Here is a 13,731-nt window from a genome sequence, read left to right on the forward strand (position 1 = left end):
ACCTAAAAATGCTGTCCTGGAATTTCATGACTGCGGAAAGTTTAATACGTTCATTGTTCTCCTTTACTACCGCACTTTCTATCGTGAGAAATATTCCAACAGAATGAACAACTATTAATTGTATAGCGTGTGGCATCGCTATTTGAGCGAATTTAAAGTAAAGTGAGCTCCGGAAAACCATATTATAGCAGGGAAATGAGCCACTGAATGACGAAATTCCTTAGTCATAATGCGACTCCTTGAACAGAAACAGAATTTAATTGAGAGTATGTGTTCCATTGCGTTAATTCAGATCCAGATATTTGAGCTCTCCCCGAGACGAAGAATTAGCTAACGAACATACTGAAAGGCATTATTAGCACACGGTTTTTGAATAAAAACATGAAGATCGGCAGATCTCTGTTATACAGTAATATTTTATCTTTTACTAGTTGCAACCACAGTTATATTATGGTGTATCAATATGCAAGAGGGGTTATTTCATAAAGTTTGTATGAAAAATTAATATCTTTGTCTTGTCATGAACTTTGTTCTTCAAATTATGATCGGTTTACCAATAACAATGAATACAAGCGGTAGCTATTTATTATTTGTTTCCAGAGATCTTTGTTGATTCAGTATTGCGGTGTGTATTAAGTAGTATTTTATCTCAAAAAATAGCATGGCTACAACTATATATTGTTATTTTCATTTAAGGATGCGACGCCGTTCTCATAGATTATTGGGAAAAAGGGCTAAAGGAAGAAATCACCCAAAAGAATCGGCTAAACTGGAAAAGCCCATCAAATAATTTGACTTTAACTTCAACAAGTTGTTAAAAGATTCTACCCCTCTCATTGAAGAAGAACCACAAGCATATTCTGTAGAAGTTGAGAAACAGCGGAAGTTAAGTCATTCTGAAAAAGCACGGAGAAATGTTAACTTGGAGAACACTCTGCTTCCTAAAAAAAGTTCACTAATTCAGGCTCACTTGGTTCTCAAGAGGGTTTTCAGTCTTTTGAATCTGCCACATCTTCTTAATTTAAATTGTATCGTTGCGTAATTTTAATCTTCTATTTCATCTTCTATTTATTGGAGGCAGTTCTCTCGAAACGTTATATGATTTCCAAAACTCAAGAATTAAAAATGATGAACACGAAACACAAATTGCACTTCTTATCAAGTGTTATAAAAATTTGAGGAAGCGATTCTGAGAGGTGGTATGAAATTGCAAAGAAAGTTTGGAAGAACGAAGAGTATTTCTTTGATGGAGCTGTTTGCCAAGTATTCTTTGCGCGGAACTTTCGAAACCTTTTATATTCAAAGAAATTTATGTTGTCTAGATTATCAAACGTTGGACTATGGCCATACATTCGGGAAGCGGAATTAGCCACTACCAATGAGCCCTCAATATAGCTAAAAGTATTTAGTGGCTGCAAATTTCAAATGGAGATATGCGCCCTCAATTAAAGCATTAAAAAGTGAAATAAAAAAAAATTAGCGTCGTCATCTGTTAGTTTTTATCTTCCTTTTCTTATTTCAAACAAAAGAACATGGTGCCTAGGTACCAAAGATTTCTCACTACACACAGCCTTGGTTTCTGTTACAGCTCCCCTCAGCATTACTTTCATCCAGACCACAACTGTAATCCAATATACTTGTTCTCCTTTCCTTTCTTAAGTCCCTCTTAAGCTGCACGTATCTAATTTCAATAAATTTGGCTGTAGTGTACAGGGTCGTAAAACCTCTATGGCTGCATAAGACTCCCAGCACATGATCTCTTCTTCATTTTTTGGTATCGAAAAGAAACTGTATTATTTTTTCATGGAAACCGTTTGGAGCATATTAAACAAAGGCTTAGACAATAAGCTTCTGAACGAGGGTCCAAATCTCAAATCCGGATATTCTTTTTCTTGATCAAAATGGAAGCTTTACAGGCACGCGAAAAGGGTTTTTTCAAGGCACATCTCGGCACCCCTACAATTGGCATTCTCACTTCCCCCACATACGAATACACATAGGCACCATAGAACAATACCTTCGCATAAGAAATTCATGATATATGCATGCCTCGTTCAGGAACAGGCGCATCTCCATAGCCATGATGAAGATGGTGCGAAACATAAAATATGAAGGGTGTGAGGTGATGAATGAGCATCTGTTAACGAATCGTTTAAGTAGTGATGATCGATGAAGGAATGGGTATAAATAGAGCTACTTCATCCATATGCCTTTGAGAATATACCTCTATTCCTTTCTTTCCTGTTAAGCTTATATCAGCACTAAAAAACAAAACAAATATAATGGTCAAATTAACTTCAATCGCTGCTGGTGTCGCCGCTATCGCTGCTGGCGCCTCCGCAACCACCACTCTAGCTCAATCTGACGAAAGAGTCAACTTGGTTGAATTGGGTGTCTACGTCTCTGATATCAGAGCTCACTTGGCCCAATACTACATGTTCCAAGCCGCCCACCCAACTGAAACCTACCCAGTTGAAGTTGCTGAAGCCGTTTTCAACTACGGTGACTTCACCACCATGTTGACTGGTATTTCCCCAGACCAAGTCACCAGAATGATCACCGGTGTCCCATGGTACTCCACCAGATTAAAGCCAGCTATCTCCAAGGCTCTATCCAAAGATGGTATCTACACTATCGCAAACTAGGGACGAGTGCCTTTACGAATGAAATTTTATAGACATTGATAAGTAATGAAAAATAAAAAAAACAACTTTTTTTTGATGATATAAATACAGTTGATTATATAAATGTATATTAATATTATAGACCTATTTGATCAATGACAGTGTTCGTGAAGCATTTCATGAATACGATAAACATAGAAAGAAACTTTTACACCACTCCAGAAAGAGAGTGGATGGTAATAAAGCTAATAGAGTATATTTAATAAACAATAATGAAATTGGCAGCGTATGACTTCGCAGCACTTTGTACTTCCATAAAAATGAGTCGCTGATTCTTTTTTCATTTTTTGGCGCGCCGCGTCGGGCCGTATAGAATATGCGTCACTTCTAAGAACAAGATTGCAAATCAGAGCAGTGCGAGTTACAAGTCATGGTATCAGACTCTCATTTTTTGACACGTAAAATATTATGATTTCTGTGTTAGATTAGTTTTTTATGTATGTTGAATGTGATAACCCAAAAGCATGATATGGGTAATGTTTCAGTACTGTTTCAGAATTGTTTCAGTAATATTTTAGACAAGGAAAACATAGAGCAGCAAACCTCTGATCCGACAGTACTTAAAAAACCATAGTTTCTGTGTACAAGAGTAGTACCTATGTAATTCTTACATTTACATAACATATAGAAAGGTCCAATAAACTTACAACATTATGAAATATAAGCTAGATCGTAATTCCCTACGTCAACAATATATATAAAGTAGAATAGTATACAAGCAAGAACGTCCTAAAATAAAAGCTGAAAAAAAAAAAAGCCACCAAAGCACCCATCCATGCAATGGCTTAGTTAATCTTATAATGAAAAAGAACAATAGCCTCGGGCTATTTTTGACTGAAAAAACTCTGTTGTTCGCCATTTTTAAAAAGAAGCATCCATTTTCTTTCCAATTTTCTATCCTACTCACCCGGTAAATGTAATAGTGCTTTTTCAGTTCCACCATGCACTTCCGCCTATTAATATGATTAAATACAGCTTTAGACCAATTGAAATAGATACAGTGGCTAAAGAAGCTAGTAAGCATATTGTAAATCATATGATATGATAATATTACAATATGGCAGTATATAAGTTTGCAGCTGTAAACACCCCTTGTGTAGCTCTAAAGACGCATGCGTGTTATTCTCCACACAAAACTTGGTTGTTCTTGTTCGTAAATACAACACCTATCATATAGGGTTGCATAAGAAAGAAGCCGTCTTATGAGTATCTAATGGAAAGATTTTTGAAATTGTTGACTTTCTAAATATCACTATCTTTTCCTTATACTTGGTTACATTATAAAACAAACTAAAGCAAAACCTAGAAGTATGGTTATACACGGTCTGTGACCTATGGGTGGTTATAATCGCTCCTTTTGTCAAAATATTCTCTCTAAACGGCTAGTACTATCAAAATATAAGGCTTTCAATAATAGGGTAACCAGTCATTACTAAGTTTATTTGTACTCTCAGCTTACTGAACCTTTCTCATTTTCAAATAAGTATCTCCATCCCAAAGCAAGTTGAGGTTAACGTTTCTTTTCTGCAACAGTTTATACCTCTACAACTCAGGGCTTGAAGGCTATAATAACTGGGACTGGAGTCGTGCATATTCCTTCTTTAGGCTCACGCCTTTTTCGAGTTTTTGCTCCAGTATGGAGTAGTGCTTCGGGTCAAAATAATGCAAGCTTAAAGACAGGGCACATAATGATAACATTGATATAGTTAAATGAATATTTCAAATGAACATCGCATGGATGAATCTGGTATCCTATTGACAGTAATACGAGAAGATAAGATGGTATGAGATTATATTGTATCGTCCGTGTGAGTATCTGCTGGCATAATATTATAATGTATTGAAGAGGGGGTATTAGGATGACGAGGTGGCATATAAAGTTTTATGTGATGGCGATATACGTATGGAATATTGTGGCGCGGCGTCCGTTTGAGCTTTCGGCAATATTTTATAGTACTATAGTATGACTACCGTTGATATTGATTAATGGACGTACTTAGAATGGGGATATTTTGTGATTGAGTTGGTAAGATGAAGTAAGGATATCGTAGCATATGTATTGCTATTATAGTATATATTTATATTTAGGTGATTTTAGTGGTGATTATTTGGTGATATTTATATTAGTACATATAAAATGGGTAGTGGATATTTGTTTAAAAACGTTATAAAGCATGAAGTTAAGAGTATTTATATGATAATTGAGGTTGTGTGATCAGTTATAGATATTAAAATGTGGATAATCGTGGGTGTTATGGGTAAATGGCACAGGGTATAAACCGCTGAGGCAAGTGCCGTGTATGGTGATGTGGTGATGTATATGGTACTAATCGAGTGAGAGATGGCCTTGGTGCAGAGTATTATGGCGGGGTAAGTTGAGAGTGAGATGTGTTCTATAGCGTCCGTGTGCATATGCGATATCGTTAAATAAATAAAAGGTGAGTATGGTAGATTTAGGTATGTGGTAGTGAGAGTTGGAGGTGGTGTTGTTTGAGGGATGTGGAAGGTATAGTGGAGAGGTTGATAGTGTGGCAGGGTAAGTTACTTCTTGCATTGTTTACGTTAGATCTGTTTACATGTGGTATGTAGTGTTATAGTAAGGACGACATGGTAGATGGGGGAAGGTAGATGGATGGTAGGGTAAGTGGTAGTGAGAGTTGGATAGGAGATATTGGGAAGAGGGTAGATGGTGGTTGGGGAGTGGAGATGAATACTCGGATGATGGATGGTGGTGGTTAGGAGTGGTGGAGTGGGAGAATGGGGCAGGGCATGGGGTGGTGAGGTAAGTGCCGTGGATTGTGATGTGGGAGAGGTAGGGTAAGAGGGGGTAAGATGAGATGGGACAGGGGAGGGTAAGATGATATGGGGATAGGATTGAGATGGAGTGAGGGTTAGTGTTAGGGTTAGGGTAGTGTTAGTGTTAGTGGGTGTGGTGTGGGTGTGGGTGTGTGGGTGTGGGTGTGGGTGTGGGTGTGGTGTATATATATGTCACTGTATTGCATGCTGGATGGTGTTAGACAAGGCCGTAGGGACATATAGCATCTAGGAAGTAACCTTGTACGAAAATAGGCATTATTTCCTGTTTAGGCGATTGTGACGCAGATTTTAGTCCAACGATCTAGCGTCAAGGAATTTTTTTATAGTGGGACATTGCACCAAGGAAGTAATTTGATACGTCGTTGGTGAATGGGTCTGTTTTCTTATTCGGCGGGGTAATACATTTTTGGGGGAAGTTTGTCTGTCTGACGCGCCATATGTAGGTACGCCAAAAAGGGCTCCTCTACTTCGAAGCGCGAGGTCGTATACCTAATAAGGAAATGTAATTTATAACTTTTTATTATATTGGTCTTTTCGAGAGCGGAAGAAGTTGTAGGCTAAGCGCAGGCTAAGCGTAGGTCCATGTTTAAAGTATCCAAGAGAATATCCACGAAGCGGCTGAGCAACGAACAGAATCCTGGTTCTCCTCGACTAAGCAGATAGTTAAGATACTGTGCACCATGGAAATTGAAAACGAAAGTACGTACCGAGTACTTTATTTTTGCAGGCCGGAAATCAAGGATGAATGAGACATCCTTCTGTTTTCTATGTTGTGCTTGAAGGGGACAGACAGTCCCTTATCTTAGTGAGATTTCTTATTAACTGAATTTTCTTTGCTGCTGCTAGAGATTCTGCATCTTCTCAATAGCTTAATTATTACATTCTTAGATGATGATAAGACGGAAACTGGACAATCTTTTGTTTATATTGATGGATTTCTTGTCAAAAAGCATAACAATCAACATACTATTGTTAATTTCGAAACTTACAAAAATAAAATGAAAGTTTCCGATAGGCGTAAGTTTGAAAAAGCAAACTTTGACGAGTTTGAGTCGGCTCTAAATAACAAAAACGACTTGGTACATTGTCCCTCAATAACTTTATTTGAATCGATCCCCACGGAAGTGCGGTCATTCTACGAAGACGAAAAGTCTGGTCTAATCAAAGTGGTAAAATTCAGAACTGGTGCAATGGATAGGAAAAGGTCTTTTGAAAAAATAGTCATTTCCGTCATGGTCGGGAAAAATGTACAAAAGTTCCTGACGTTTGTTGAAGACGAACCAGATTTCCAGGGCGGACCAATCCCTTCAAAGTATCTTATTCCCAAGAAAATCAACTTGATGGTCTACACGTTGTTTCAAGTGCATACTTTGAAATTCAATAGAAAGGATTACGATACCCTTTCTCTTTTTTACCTCAACAGAGGATACTATAATGAGTTGAGTTTCCGTGTCCTGGAACGTTGTTACGAAACAGCAAGTGCCAGGCCGAACGACAGCTCTACGATGCGTACTTTCACCAACTTTGTTTCTGGCACACCTATTGTAAGGAATCTTCAGAAAAGCACCATAAGGAAATATGGATACAATTTGGCACCCTATATGTTTTTGTTACTACACGTAGATGAGCTATCGATTTTTTCCGCATATCAAGCAAGTCTACCTGGTGAAAAGAAGGTCGACACAGAGCGGCTGAAGCGTGATCTATGCCCACGTAAACCCACTGAGATAAAATACTTTTCACAGATATGTAACGATATGATGAACAAAAAAGACCGATTGGGTGATATTTTGCATATTATCTTGCGAGCATGTGCGCTTAATTTTGGGGCAGGTCCCCGTGGTGGCACTGGTGACGAAGAGGATCGATCTATTACGAATGAAGAACCCATTATTCCCTCTGTGGACGAGCATGGCTTGAAAGTATGTAAGTTGCGCAGTCCTAACACTCCACGAAGACTCAGAAAAACACTAGATGCCGTGAAAGCTTTATTGGTGTCGTCTTGTGCTTGTACCGCAAGGGATTTAGATATATTTGATGACAACAACGGCGTTGCAATGTGGAAATGGATCAAAATTCTGTACCACGAAGTAGCGCGGGAAACCACGCTGAAGGACTCTTATAGAATAACTTTGGTACCTTCTTCTGATGGTATATCAGTATGTGGAAAACTTTTTAATCGCGAGTATGTCCGCGGCTTTTACTTTGCATGCAAGGCTCAGTTCGATAACCTTTGGGGAGAGTTGAACAACTGCTTTTATATGCCTACAGTGGTTGATATTGCCGGCCTCATTTTGCGTAATCGAGAAGTTTTGTTCAGAGAGCCAAAGCGAGGAATTGACGAGTATCTGGAAAACGATTCTTTTCTTCAAATGATACCTGTTAAATATCGTGAAATTGTGCTGCCCAAGTTGAGAAGAGATACTAACAAAATGACCGCGGCTCTTAAAAATAAAGTCACTGTTGCAATTGACGAGCTTACGGTGCCACTTATGTGGATGGTCCATTTTGCCGTAGGATACCCTTACCGTTATCCAGAGCTTCAGCTACTCGCTTTTGCCGGTCCTCAGCGCAACGTATACGTCGACGGTACAACAAGACGCATCCAACTGTACACTGATTACAACAAGAACGGTTCATCGGAGCCTCGACTAAAGACGCTTGACGGACTCACTTCAGATTACGTGTTTTATTTTGTCACTGTGCTAAGGCAAATGCAAATATGTGCGCTTGGTAACAGTTATGACGCTTTTAATCATGATCCTTGGATGGATGTGGTGGGATTTGAGGATCCAGATCAAGTAACAAATCGAGACATTTCGAGGATAGTTTTGTATTCCTACATGTTTCTGAATACCGCGAAGGGCTGTCTGGTTGAATACGCAACTTTTCGGCAGTACATGAGGGAACTTCCGAAGAATGCACCTCAGAAGCTGAATTTTCGGGAGATGCGTCAGGGGTTGATTGCCCTAGGACGGCACTGCGTAGGTAGCAGATTTGAAACAGATTTGTACGAGTCGGCGACGAGTGAACTCATGGCCAATCATTCCGTTCAAACAGGGCGAAATATTTACGGTGTGGATTCCTTTTCGTTAACTAGTGTCAGTGGGACGACCGCCACTTTATTGCAGGAACGAGCTTCCGAGCGCTGGATTCAATGGTTAGGCCTTGAAAGCGACTACCATTATTCATTCTCTAGTACTCGGAATGCGGAAGACGTAGTGGCAGGTGAGGCGGCGAGTTCAGATCATCATCAAAAAATTTCAAGAGTAACGCGAAAAAGGCCCCGAGAGCCCAAGAGTACAAACGATATCCTCGTCGCAGGCCAGAAACTCTTTGGCAGCTCCTTTGAATTCAGGGACTTGCATCAGTTGCGCTTATGTCATGAAATATACATGGCAGACACACCCTCTGTGGCAGTACAGGCCCCACCGGGCTATGGTAAGACGGAGTTATTTCATCTCCCCTTGATAGCACTGGCGTCTAAGGGCGACGTGAAATATGTGTCGTTTCTGTTTGTACCGTACACAGTGTTGCTTGCTAATTGCATGATCAGGTTGGGCCGATGCGGTTGCTTGAATGTGGCCCCTGTAAGAAACTTTATTGAAGAAGGTTACGATGGCGTTACTGATTTATACGTGGGGATCTACGATGATCTTGCTAGCACTAATTTCACAGACAGGATAGCTGCGTGGGAGAATATTGTTGAGTGCACCTTTAGGACCAACAACGTAAAATTGGGTTACCTCATTGTAGATGAGTTTCACAACTTTGAAACGGAGGTCTACCGGCAGTCGCAATTTGGGGGCATAACTAACCTTGATTTTGACGCTTTTGAGAAAGCAATCTTTTTGAGCGGCACAGCCCCTGAGGCTGTAGCTGATGCTGCGTTGCAGCGTCTTGGGCTTACGGGACTGGCCAAGAAATCGATGGACATCAACGAGCTCAAACGGTCGGAAGATCTCAGCAGAGGTCTATCCAGCTATCCAACACGGATGTTTAATCTAATCAAGGAGAAATCCGAGGTGCCTTTAGGGCATGTTCATAAAATTTGGAAGAAAGTGGAATCACAGCCCGAAGAAGCACTGAAGCTTCTTTTAGCCCTCTTTGAAAGTGAACCAGAGTCGAAGGCCATTGTAGTTGCAAGCACAACCAACCAAGTGGAAGAATTGGCCTGCTCTTGGAGAAAGTATTTTAGGGTGGTATGGATACACGGGAAGCTGGGTGCTGCAGAAAAGGTGTCTCGCACAAAGGAGTTTGTCACTGACGGTAGCATGCGAGTTCTCATCGGAACGAAATTAGTGACTGAAGGAATTGACATTAAGCAATTGATGATGGTGATCATGCTTGATAATAGACTTAATATTATTGAGCTCATTCAAGGCGTAGGGAGACTAAGAGATGGGGGCCTCTGTTATCTATTATCTAGAAAAAACAGTTGGGCGGCAAGGAATCGTAAGGGTGAATTACCACCAATTAAGGAAGGCTGTATAACCGAACAGGTACGCGAGTTCTATGGACTTGAATCAAAGAAAGGAAAAAAGGGCCAGCATGTTGGATGCTGTGGCTCCAGGACAGACCTGTCTGCTGACACAGTGGAACTGATAGAAAGAATGGACAGATTGGCTGAAAATCAGGCGACAGCTTCCATGTCGATCGTTGCGTTACCGTCTAGCTTCCAGGAGAGCAATAGCAGTGACAGGTACAGAAAGTATTGCAGCAGTGATGAGGACAGCAACACGTGCATTCATGGTAGTACTAATGCCAGTACTAACGCCAGTACTAATGCGACTACCACTGCTAGTACCAACGCCAGGACTAATGCGACTACCAATGCTAGTACTAATGCGACTACCAATGCCAGTACCAATGCGACTACCAACTCCAGCACTAATGCCAGTACCAATGCGACTACCAACTCCAGCACTAATGCTACTACCACTGCCAGCACCAACGTCAGGACTAGTGCTACTACCACTGCCAGCATCAACGTCAGGACTAGTGCTACTACCACTGAAAGTACCAACTCCAGCACTAATGCGACTACCACTGCCAGCATCAACGTCAGGACTAATGCTACTACCACTGAAAGTACCAACTCCAGCACTAATGCTACTACCACCGAAAGTACCAACTCCAACACTAGTGCTACTACCACTGCTAGCACCAACTCCAGCACTAATGCTACTACCACTGAAAGTACTAACGCTAGTGCCAAGGAGGACGCCAATAAAGATGGCAATGCTGAGGATAATAGATTCCATCCAGTCACCGACATTAACAAAGAGCCGTATAAGCGGAAAGGGAGTCAAATGGTTTTGCTAGAGAGAAAGAAACTGAAAGCACAATTTCCCAATACTTCCGAGGATATGAATGTCTTACAGTTTCTTGGATTTCGGTCTGACGAAATTAAACATCTTTTCCTCTATGGTATTGACATATACTTCTGCCCAGAGGGCGTATTCACACAATACGGATTATGCAAGGGCTGTCAAAAGATGTTCGAGCTCTGTGTCTGTTGGGCTGGGCAGAAAGTATCGTATCGGAGGATGGCTTGGGAAGCACTAGCTGTGGAGAGAATGCTGCGAAATGACGAGGAATACAAAGAATACTTGGAAGACATCGAGCCATATCATGGGGACCCTGTAGGATATTTGAAATATTTTAGCGTAAAAAGGAGAGAGATCTACTCTCAGATACAGAGAAATTATGCTTGGTACCTGGCCATTACTAGAAGAAGAGAAACAATTAGTGTATTGGATTCGACAAGAGGCAAGCAAGGGAGCCAAGTTTTCCGCATGTCTGGAAGGCAGATCAAAGAGTTGTATTATAAAGTATGGAGCAACTTGCGTGAATCGAAGACAGAGGTACTGCAGTACTTTTTGAACTGGGACGAGAAAAAGTGCCAGGAAGAATGGGAGGCAAAAGACGATACGGTCTTTGTGGAAGCGCTCGAGAAAGTTGGAGTTTTTCAGCGTTTGCGTTCCATGACGAGCGCTGGACTGCAGGGTCCGCAGTACGTCAAGCTGCAGTTTAGCAGGCATCATCGGCAGTTGAGGAGCAGATATGAATTAAGTCTAGGAATGCACTTGCGAGATCAGATTGCGCTGGGAGTTACCCCATCTAAAGTGCCGCATTGGACGGCATTCCTGTCGATGCTGATAGGGCTGTTCTACAATAAAATATTTCGGCAGAAACTGGAGTATCTTTTGGAGCAGATTTCGGAGGTGTGGTTGTTACCACATTGGGTTGATTTGGCAAACGTTGAAGTTCTCGCTGCAGATAACACGAGGGTACCGCTGTACATGCTGATGGTAGCGGTTCACAAAGAGCTGGATAGCGATGATGTTCCAGACGGTAGATTTGATATATTATTATGTAGAGATTCGAGCAGAGAAGTTGGAGAGTGAAGGAAATTGTTGTTACGAAAGTCACTGATTATGTATTGTGTAGTATAGTATATTGTAAGAAATTTTTTTTGTAGGGAATATGCGTTTTGATGTAGTATTTCACTGTTTTGATTTAGTGTTTGTTGCACGGCAGTAGCGAGAGACAAGTGCGAAAGAGTAGGATAAAAAGACAATCTATAAAAAGTAAACATAAAATAAAGGTAGTAAGTAGCTTTTGGTTGAACATCCGGGTAAGAGTCAATAGGGCTTGGAGGAGACGTACATGAGGGCTATTTAGGGCTATTTAGGGCTATGTAGAGGTGCTGTAGGGCTAAAGAACAGGATTTCATTTTCATTTTTTTTAATTTCGGTCAGAAAGCCGGGTAAGAAGTGACAGCGAGAGTAAAGATAGATGTGAAAAGTGTGGGTGTGGTGTGTGGGTGTGGGTGTGGGTGTGGGTGTGGTGTGTGGGTGTGGTGTGGGTGTGGTGTGGGTGTGGTGTGTGGGTGTGGGTGTGGGTGTGGGTGTGTGGGTGTGGGTGTGGTGTGGGTGTGGTGTGGGTGTGGTGTGTGTGGGTGTGGTGTGTGGGTGTGGGTGTGGGTGTGGTGTGTGGGGTGTGGTGTGGGTGTGGGTGTGGTGTGGGTGTGGGTGTGGTGTGGGTGTGGGTGTGGTGTGTGTGTGTGGGTGTGGTGTGGGTGTGGGTGTGGGTGTGGTGTGTGGTGTGTGTGTGGGTGTGGTGTGGGTATATATATGTCACTGTATTGCATGCTGGATGGTGTTAGACAAGGCCGTAGGGACATATAGCATCTAGGAAGTAACCTTGTACGAAAATAGGCATTATTTCCTGTTTAGGCGATTGTGACGCAGATTTTAGTCCAACGATCTAGCGTCAAGGAATTTTTTTATAGTGGGACATTGCACCAAGGAAGTAATTTGATACGTCGTTGGTGAATGGGTCTGTTTTCTTATTCGGCGGGGTAATACATTTTTGGGGGAAGTTTGTCTGTCTGACGCGCCATATGTAGGTACGCCAAAAAGGGCTCCTCTACTTCGAAGCGCGAGGTCGTATACCTAATAAGGAAATGTAATTTATAACTTTTTATTATATTGGTCTTTTCGAGAGCGGAAGAAGTTGTAGGCTAAGCGCAGGCTAAGCGTAGGTCCATGTTTAAAGTATCCAAGAGAATATCCACGAAGCGGCTGAGCAACGAACAGAATCCTGGTTCTCCTCGACTAAGCAGATAGTTAAGATACTGTGCACCATGGAAATTGAAAACGAAAGTACGTACCGAGTACTTTATTTTTGCAGGCCGGAAATCAAGGATGAATGAGACATCCTTCTGTTTTCTATGTTGTGCTTGAAGGGGACAGACAGTCCCTTATCTTAGTGAGATTTCTTATTAACTGAATTTTCTTTGCTGCTGCTAGAGATTCTGCATCTTCTCAATAGCTTAATTATTACATTCTTAGATGATGATAAGACGGAAACTGGACAATCTTTTGTTTATATTGATGGATTTCTTGTCAAAAAGCATAACAATCAACATACTATTGTTAATTTCGAAACTTACAAAAATAAAATGAAAGTTTCCGATAGGCGTAAGTTTGAAAAAGCAAACTTTGACGAGTTTGAGTCGGCTCTAAATAACAAAAACGACTTGGTACATTGTCCCTCAATAACTTTATTTGAATCGATCCCCACGGAAGTGCGGTCATTCTACGAAGACGAAAAGTCTGGTCTAATCAAAGTGGTAAAATTCAGAACTGGTGCAATGGATAGGAAAAGGTCTTTTGAAAAAATAGTCATTTCCGTCATGGTCGGGAAAAATGTACAAAAGTTC

At 41.1% G+C, this 13,731-nt stretch overlaps 1 protein-coding gene across 1 annotated transcript; it reads left to right on the plus strand.

Annotated features, from left to right (window-relative positions):
- Positions 1–2,282: 2,282 nt before the first annotated feature.
- SPAR_C01460 (SRP1/TIP1 family protein) lies at positions 2,283–2,645 on the plus strand (the record flags this gene model as incomplete). Its single annotated transcript, XM_033909142.1, has 1 exon — positions 2,283–2,645. The coding sequence occupies one exon, from the start codon at positions 2,283–2,285 to the stop codon at positions 2,643–2,645; it is 363 nt and encodes a 120-aa protein (XP_033765033.1).
- Between the last annotated feature and the right edge of the window lie 11,086 nt (positions 2,646–13,731).

This window comes from Saccharomyces paradoxus, chromosome III, assembly GCF_002079055.1.
Source record: "Saccharomyces paradoxus chromosome III, complete sequence".
In the NCBI taxonomy this organism is placed as follows: domain Eukaryota; kingdom Fungi; phylum Ascomycota; class Saccharomycetes; order Saccharomycetales; family Saccharomycetaceae; genus Saccharomyces; species Saccharomyces paradoxus.